Source organism: Poecilia reticulata, chromosome 12, assembly GCF_904066995.2.
Source record: "Poecilia reticulata chromosome 12, P_reticulata-male-v2, whole genome shotgun sequence".
Lineage (NCBI taxonomy): Eukaryota > Metazoa > Chordata > Actinopteri > Cyprinodontiformes > Poeciliidae > Poecilia > Poecilia reticulata.
Genome location: NC_088841.1, coordinates 12552206 through 12560720, shown reverse-complemented (window position 1 = coordinate 12560720; position 8515 = coordinate 12552206). Strand labels below are relative to the sequence as shown.

At 39.3% G+C, this 8515-nt stretch overlaps 2 protein-coding genes across 3 annotated transcripts; both read left to right on the top strand.

Moving 5' to 3' along the window:
• The first annotated feature begins 354 nt into the window (after positions 1–354).
• Positions 355–2853, top strand: LOC145554411 (uncharacterized). Its single transcript, XM_081614077.1, has 4 exons — positions 355–790; positions 1724–1868; positions 1967–2071; positions 2208–2853. Exons 1-4 carry the CDS (start codon positions 660–662, stop codon positions 2367–2369), a joined length of 543 nt encoding a protein of 180 aa, XP_081470203.1. The 5' UTR covers positions 355–659; the 3' UTR covers positions 2370–2853.
• Positions 2854–3620: 767 nt separating this feature from the next.
• On the top strand, positions 3621–6540 carry edf1 (endothelial differentiation-related factor 1). 2 transcript variants are annotated; one of them, XM_008424423.2, is made up of 6 exons: positions 3621–3732; positions 3814–3923; positions 4888–4939; positions 5099–5259; positions 5419–5512; positions 5915–6540. In XM_008424423.2, exons 2-6 carry the CDS (start codon positions 3846–3848, stop codon positions 5974–5976), a joined length of 447 nt encoding a protein of 148 aa, XP_008422645.1. In that variant the 5' UTR covers positions 3621–3732; positions 3814–3845; the 3' UTR covers positions 5977–6540. The 2 variants fall into 2 exon arrangements, with proteins under 2 accessions (XP_008422645.1, XP_081470204.1); XM_081614078.1 differs by lacking the exons at positions 3621–3732; positions 3814–3923 and adding an exon at positions 4435–4508.
• The last annotated feature ends 1975 nt before the right edge of the window (positions 6541–8515 follow it).

Below are 8515 nucleotides of genomic sequence, written 5' to 3'. Positions count from 1 at the left end.
AAAACCCGATCGGTGCTTCTCCAGTCTTGAAACATGTCTACCTTGAGGCATGGCAGCAGTAGTCCTGTGTGGATTCTGTTACAAAATGCTAATAATTGCTCATTTTCTGTTCCTCTTAACTTCTTATTCCTGAATCTAGCAAGAAAGCTATTAAAAGATTGCTACATTCTCTGATGAAATAAAGGTGTAAACATAAAATTGTTGCTATAATTTAAAGTTTTTTAACATCTGTATAACTTAAATTATGTTCGAAAAACAAAACACATGTAGGCTACTACTGAGAATTTGGCAGGTTCATAAAAAATAAAAATAAACCAGTTTCTTAGCAGCTGTAAAAAATAATCGCATAATATGAAGTGCCATTTCTCGTTGCAGGTTATTAGAGAGCGTGTTCTCCTGGGACTTATTTCCCAGAATCTTACTCTGTATTTATTTATACCAGTTGCCAAACCATGTCATAGGTGCAACACTGCCACCACGAGGTTGGACAGAAAATTGTAAATAGGAGAAACGTGTTCTTTACAAGAAAAAGATGAATCTAGCTTTTATTCTAATATATCTGAATATATTCCATTATTGTGTAATTAGGATAACTAAGTCCATGCTCATGCTATTTTTCACATACTCCACTTTCCATAAAAAATGATTCTGAAGAGTCCATGAGGCATGTAGGCGGGAGGACGAAAGTTTTTCCTTCGGGAATGCGGAAAAGGGGGGTTCTTCTGCAGCCTCTGTATTGTAGTGATCGACCCCCAAGCATTCTGAGTGTGTTTACCTCAGGAACAAAAAGGTAATTTGGTTTTTATTTAATACTAATTTTCCTCGCGGTTGTCGACATTCTGCCGCGCCAGTGTATTTGATGTTTTGCTGCTCGTGCAAATAAAGCGATGGGTTTAAAAATGGCCGTTTTTAGCGGCGGTCAAAACTCAAAATTAGAGGTCTCACTTGAGATGTTGTGAATAAACTATCGATGCAGTCTGCATAACAGCTTCAAAGTAAGTACAGCTCGGCAGCTCATAGGCTGGGAATTCATACTTCTTTATTGCTTTTGGAACACTGACCCGTTTGCTTTGACTATTTTATGTTTTGGTGACCATTTTACATCCAACAGTCATCTAACACATTATTTCTCACCCCATAACTTTATTTGTGCTTTAAACACCTGTTTCTGATTGGTCTAATGTGATATTCTAATCTTGAACTTGGAGCTGAAGCATGGTTAAATTAAGTTTAATATCATTTTAACATCCAGATGGGACACATTAGAATCAGATTCAAGGTCATTGTCATCCATCCATCCATTTTCTGTAAGTCCTTGTCCCTAGTGGGGTCAGGAGGGTTGCTGGTGCCTATCTCCAGCGAGTTAGAGGCGGGGTACACCCTGGACAGGTCGCCAGTCTGTTGCAGGTCATTGTCATCCACTTCTACACAATTAACTGTTAGCATAATACATAGCAAAATGTCCTACTGAATAGCATGATAATGTTGCCCAAGTAAATTTAATTGGCAAATGTCTTTCTCTAAAGAAACTGGCTACTTTCTGGAGTTGCTATGCTGCATCTTTGACTTGTTAATGAGTTGAGTGAAATATAAGGTCAGATGTTTACCAATGTGTTTCTGAGCAAAATATGCCCACCATAAAACAACTTGGCAGCAAAATGTTATATATAAAAAAAGGAAGAACAGGTTGTGATCTTTGTAAATAACCAGTCATTTGTCCTAGACCCAGGATGGCCGCTAAGAGTTCTGTCAGAGCAGACGAGGGCCTGATGATGATGCAGGAGCTTGATGATCGGCTGAAAGAACACATTGACAAACTTGAGCACATTCGTCTTGCTGCGGTTGAAGTGAAAGACAACTTGTCTGGGGTGCGTTTCTTTGAATCCTCATTTTTAATAAATACATCTAGCTAAATTCATGTTTGCATTCCATGTGATGCTTTTTTTCCCCCCCTCTCCTAAAAAAGAGCAACAGCGATCTGAGTCAGTCTATCAGTGACCATCTGGAATGGTTAAATCACTTATCCGATCGAGTTGAGACTCTTCACATGAACACAGCTGTTTTTGTTCAGGTAGGAAGCAGATTGTCACACTCTTTTTGGGAGCTTGAATACTGTGAATGCCTTCTTCTTGCTTGTAGATCTATCTACAGCCAGGTGCATTGTGCTTTTTCTTTTTTTATTGATGAATTTTTCTCAATGTTCCCAGATGAATCCAAAACCTCGGGCGTGGACATCCAGACGGGGTTCAAGACAAAGTTTCCGTCTGGGACGTCAGCAGGCGGACGATGCTCTGTCCGAGTTCGGCTGGTCCCCAGTTCGTATGCGGCGTAACAGCGATGCTGCCTCAGAAATGTCCTGTAATTGGTGAAGGAGAACCTTGAATCTTTTACATACCAAAGGAGTAATGTAATCCAAAAGTAGAATTATAATTTAGCTAATATTTTCCTTTAGGCTCTCTGCTTTTTCAGAAAAAGTTTCCCCCTGTTTTGTTTTTTTTTTACTTAAAGTAAAAAGCGCTGCCTTCATCGGTCAGCACGGTGTTTCCCAGCCCTGGTCTTTGAGTCACACTGCATTTCTTTAGGTGTTGCCCTGCTTTGATACGCCTGATTCGGACAGAAAAGGCCTATTAATCAGTCATCAGTAGAAATCGGGTGTGCTGAAGCAGGCACACCAGGAAGTAGCATACCTGAATTTCCATAAGAGCTCCTGCATATGGTTACTATAAGCACTTCCATTGCTGCTGTCTTCAGCTGTACATTAACAATGTTCCACTTTAAGAGTATAGATTTCTGAAAGTGTTGCTGTATACTTACTGTTTAATTCTACAAAATAAAACAAGTTAGTTTTTCAAATTGTGTTCTGTTGGATTTATTCGGAAAGCAGCTAATCAATATACTTACTGTTATGAATAATTTTGTAGCAATTAGATAAGTAGAGGTTGTTGCTTTTTTTCACTTTCTGATGTAATGTTCACTTTTAAAAAAGAAACTATCATGGTGATGGCAATCAACTTTCCCATATAATCAATGGGCCAATGGTAAAAAAGCTGACTGGAACATAATCATACCTGAAAGGTCTAACAGTGATATCAGACCAACAACGAAAGCTTATTAGCAGTCTATTACATTGGACTATGGAAAAAGTCCAATGTACTATGGAAAAGTCCAATGCTGTTTACTTTCAACAGCTATTGTAGCCTCCATAATAAGTATGCAAGCTACTTATGGAAAGTTAACAGCTACTGTTGATTGCATAATTTGAGGAAGAGAAAAATGGACAATTTCATTTGAAAAAATTCAAATTATAATGAGATCCTATATTGAAGTTATAATTAAGAGAGCAGCAATATTTTAAAACCCCAGATCTGAGGGTAAAAGCATAGTCTGTAGCAACAAATATATAATAAACACAATACAACAAACAAAAAAACATTGTGGGTTTTAAAAGAAATAAACATAGATATCTATAATCCTACTGATATTATTAAGTAAATTTTCGTTCATTACAAAAGCCATTTTGTCGGAGAAGTGTCATCCATGTCATAAATAAATATATGGGACTAGTGCTTGATTATATGTTCTAATGACCTGCCATACACAAGCATTACTGCGCTCAAGCAGAAGAGGGCGCTGTTGTTGACCCATCGTGACGTCGCTGTTAACCGTCGGTTATAAATAAAGGTTTGGCAGAACGCGTGGGGTGATATTTCTGGAAGGAGTTGACTCGCTGAAGTACTACTAGTACATTGTCTTATTTAAAAGGTTCACTTCCAGACAGATTGAGTGCATTTGAACTTTTTTAACGATTCACAGATATCACAAAAACAGACTGAATCCTTGAAAACATGGCCGAAAGCGACTGGGATACGGTGACTGTGTTGAGGAAGAAGGGCCCTACTGCTGCCCAGGCCAAGTCCAAACAGGTCAGTATAAGTACACGTAAAACCGTTTGTTTGGTTTGTGTTTTTTTCCCCCTTGGATCGTTTTCTTGCGAGAAATGGCGCACTCTAGTTGTCTGCGTTTGTTGTCGTGGAAACCTGGATTTATTCTTGTTGATGTGTCCGCGTGGTGTGGTTTAAAGACAACAGATGTAACCGTTTTATCCACAGGGGCGTATAGAGATATTAATGTTGCTGATAGAAATGTTTCTTTGTTTGCTAGACAGCTTACAGGCTTGACCAACACAGATTAATCTTTGACATATGTGAAGTGTGGAAGTGAAAGTACAAGCAGTGCCGTTTCGTTTTTAAGTTTTAGACACATTAAAACGGTTCACAAAACGTTATTATTGATACGTCATAGTTCTGGAGACAACAACCAGATTAAATGAGTATATTTATCTGAACCAATCACACATCTGGTTTAAATTCAGTTGAAAATCTGTTGCTAGGTTTGAAAAGGAAGTGTCCACATGATTAGGCTGAACTTGGTCTGTCACAAAAGTTTGTAGTTATAATATGAGAAAATGTGAATGGCCTGACGTGGATCTAAATACATTTCAATACACTGTAAGTATCATTTAAATGCTATTTAAACTGTAAACAGCTGTAGGCGTACATCTCTGCCAAAATGACAGATGGCTCTGATCTCTCATGTGAAAACATATTTTTGTTTTGAGTGAGCTGAGAGATCGTGCTGACTGGGTATAAATGTCAGATTGTGTTGAAGCAATGTTGGTGACCATGGTGCCATGTCGTTGCGTCGATACACCAAGATAAGCAGATTTATTATTTAATAGCCTCGTGCTTGAAAGTAATAAACAAAAGCAAGCAGATAAAGCTTACCATAAACATAGTCATAAGGCAATTTTACCACCAATAAAACAGCCATTAGTTTTGGAGACTTATTGTTCACCCTTCTTCCTTTGATTTTTGTTTTCCCCTCCAGGCAATCACTGCTGCTCAGAGACGTGGGGAGGATGTTGAGACGACTAAAAAATGCAAGTATCTGCTATTCGTTACCAAAAGACAAGTTTTTAGCAGCTTTAAATAATGTTTGTGAGCTCATTATTTTTCGCTGATCAAAATTGGCACCAGATAAACTCAAAAGCTGCGCTTGCACGTCTGCTAAGTGCCTCGAACCGCTCCTTGTCACGCAGGGTCTGCAGGACAGAACAAGCAGCACCTCGTGACCAAAAATACTGCCAAACTGGACAGGGAGACAGAGGAGCTACACCACGAGAGGGTTCCTTTGGAGGTGGGCAAGGTCATTCAGCAAGGCAGACAGGAGAAGGGAATGACCCAGAAAGACCTCGCCACAGTGAGTACTACACGCTTTGCGTACCGACCTTCTGTGGCGACTTGTGGCGTTTTACTGACGTTCACTGATAAATTCACTTGTAGATATAGGAGTTTAACACATTGTTTTAATTTTGTTTGTTTTTTTAAGCATGTTTTCTAACCTGTTTTTTGCCCTCAGAAAATTAACGAGAAGCCTCAAGTGATTGCCGACTACGAAAGCGGGAAGGCGATACCCAACAACCAGGTCATGGGAAAAATTGAGCGAGTCATTGGTAAGAACGGTTCTTGATGCACCTAAACACGAGAACAGCGCACATGGTACACAATATGTAGGAAAAAAAATACATGTGGCGTTTTAATAATGGGTTACTTGAAAAGGGGAACAAGATTGCTGTCTAAACCTTTTTTTTTTTTCATTTTAATATTGAAGCATTAGTTGAAATCAATAGACACGTCACATTGGTATTAGGACCAGAACTGAATGCGTAAATGGGTTGTTTGCCTGTTATATCTGATACCTAATCCAGAAAAATCTCGTACTGTGTTAATGGAAGTTTAGGCTGTAAATTCTTAGTTTCAGTGTGCCTAATGAATATGAAAAAATATCTTCTGTTCAGTATTGGGTTTTCTGTCTTTTTCATTTCTTATTTGTAATTTATTTATTTTCCTTTCAGGCCGAAAGCTGCGTGGGAAAGATATTGGCCAACCCCTAGAGGCCAAACCTAAGACGAAATGAACACAAAGCCTCGAAATCAGCCCTCCCCGTCCCCATACCTGACCCCTAACTTAACCCTGAATCCTTTCCAAGGATTTCTTGGAAACTTCTTCCAAGAAATCCCTATTCCTCTACCCATCTCCCATCCCACCCAGCCAAATATCCCACTTCTCCTCTCCAACCCTCTCCCTTACCTGGGCTGATCTCACCTGCGTCCCGCCTGAGGACCTGGTGATCGACTGACTGTACCACAGGCTGCGTACGAACGGGTCATCTGCAACACTTAATGTAAAACAAACATGATTGAATGCATTTTTTTTCTCAGTCAATTTCTTTCACCTTTTAGGCTTTTTAGCATGACAGTGGTAAGTCATTCAGAGGCTGACTCTTTTCATGATCAAACAAGTCTAACTTTCAGATCTGAGCATGTTGTAAAACCACAAATGCTTGATTGCATCTTTTTTTTATTTTTTTTTCTCACACTTTTAGGACAACTTGGTGGATGTTAATACCGTGCTTGAAATGTTTTAATGCTGTACTTTGTTTTGGTTTAAAAAAAATAAATAAATGAAGTTTAGCAGTTTATGTCAAGTTTTAAGATTTCAGAGCAAAAATAATACTCCTATGTTCATTCCTAAAAATGAATACTTATGGGATGTTATTTACTTGGTAGAACAAACTTTTTTTATATTTTCAAAATCTGAAATCTTGAATGTTCTAACAAATGTGATCCACCAGGTGGCAGAATAAGATCAGAATGCTTTTGTGTGGTCCTGTAAAACTCATAAGAAGCCACACAGAGTTGCAAGGCTATTTATTTGCGCCACACACACAAAAAAAAAATCAGATAATACATTAAAAGAAGGCCTTAAAAGTAACCATATATTTAAAAAATATGTATATCAATGAAGCTTGAAAGAAATATTCAGTTGAAATGAATGACTGTGGATGGTCTGCAGATTATTTTCCCCTCATCCAATTAAAGGCTGTTCCCATAGCAAAATTGTAAATGAAATGCAAGAATTTGATGTAAAGGCTGCTGGAGGTAGAGGCGGCCATGTTTTAACTCGTGTAATTCTGCTGCAGTTGGCTTGTAGGCATGTTTTGCTGCAGAAACAGGAAAAGCTGCAATTCCTTTAAGGAAGAGGAAACATCCAAAGGAAGCTGTAGCTGTGTGGCATCCAAGCATGGATGACACTGTATCAGAGCGAATGACAATAGGAAAAAAATCTCATCACATCTATGACTGAAGTGTAGGAATTAAAGAATATCTTTTTTTTTGGCTCTATAGTGGCCTTTATTTGATAGATAATTGACAGGAAAGTGGGTAATAAGAGAAGGGGGAAGACATGCAACAAAGATCACCAGGCCAGGAATCAAACCTGTGACAGCTGCGTCGAGGACTAAGGCCTCCATATGTGGGTTTGTATTTAACCCCTGCGCCACCACAGCTCACCCAGAATGACATCTTTTTATTGCCATACATTTTTTCACATTTTCTGTTTAAATATTTAGCCATAACTTGCAGGCTCTTTCATATGCCAAAGAAACGGCCCTAAAAAAATGAACTGGAGTAGGAATGTTGAGACTAGCTGTGAATAAGTATTTGGCCCTTTACAGGCTAATTCTAATTTTGCTTGTTTTGTTGCCCAAAAATATTTCAGGTTAAAAAGTTATAAAATACAGTTTTGAAATGATTTCCTTAACGGAGGTGAGGGGAAGTGACACATATCAACCTGGCTCTATGATGTGGAAAAGGTAATGGCTGCTCCCTAAACATGACTGATGGTGCCATTCTTTGTATAAAATGCATCGAGCATTTAATGTTTGTGAAAACTGGTCTTATTAATATTTATACAGGATTTGTTGAAGTTTTGGATGCTGCATGACCTTAAGTTCAAATGCATCCCAGGACATGACCTCCATGTTTTATTGGCATCTCTTTTTTGTTGTTGTAGTGCTGTAAGTTTTATGCCAGGAGTAATGGGGTGCATAACTTCCAAAAGGTGGGTGGGTGGGGGATCTGGTGGGCTAGTGGGATACTTGACAGACTCCTTTACTTGGTGAGAGAGAGAGAGAGAGAGAGAGTGTGTGTGTGTGTGTGTGTGTGTGTGTGTGTGTGTGTGTGTGTGTGTGTGTGTGTGTGTGTGTGTGTGTGTGTGTGAGGGAGACAGACCGACAGTGTTCCTGGAAATGCCACTCCATTGGCCAAAACACCCTAGCAACATGGTTCCACCTATGACAGAGGAGCAGCCGGTGGTTTGAAGGAATGATGTGAAGCAGAAAGCTGTGGGGTGGGCCGGTGTGAGGGGGAGTCGGTGGCAGCACGGAGCAGACTGGTGGGTGGGTGAGGGGTTAGGGGACAAGGCTGAGCTCTGCTTTGGCCTGAGGCTCCCAACTACAATTGAGTTTCCTCAACACGACCAACCTGTTAAAGGTTGAAGGGTAAACGAGTGATGCACCTGAGTCTTTCACAACAGCAAACATTTCCACTGTGAAAATGCTACTTTAATTTTTTTTTTTTACGTTTGTTTCACCTTATAACTTTTATTCAGAAATT

What these genes read in the sequence shown, in the direction of transcription:
- LOC145554411 (XM_081614077.1), top strand. Translation starts at nt 660, where the DNA reads ATGAGGCATGTAGGCGGGAGGACGAAAGTTTTTCCTTCGGGAATGCGG. An exon ending in TGAAAGACAACTTGTCTGGG is followed by an intron (nt 1,869 to 1,966) that starts GTGCGTTTCTTT and finishes CTCCTAAAAAAG; the next exon opens with AGCAACAGCGATCTGAGTCA. An exon ending in ACACAGCTGTTTTTGTTCAG is followed by an intron (nt 2,072 to 2,207) that starts GTAGGAAGCAGA and finishes CAATGTTCCCAG; the next exon opens with ATGAATCCAAAACCTCGGGC.
- edf1 (XM_008424423.2), top strand. Translation starts at nt 3,846, where the DNA reads ATGGCCGAAAGCGACTGGGATACGGTGACTGTGTTGAGGAAGAAGGGC. An exon ending in TGTTGAGACGACTAAAAAAT is followed by an intron (nt 4,940 to 5,098) that starts GCAAGTATCTGC and finishes CTTGTCACGCAG; the next exon opens with GGTCTGCAGGACAGAACAAG. An exon ending in AAAAATTGAGCGAGTCATTG is followed by an intron (nt 5,513 to 5,914) that starts GTAAGAACGGTT and finishes TTTTCCTTTCAG; the next exon opens with GCCGAAAGCTGCGTGGGAAA.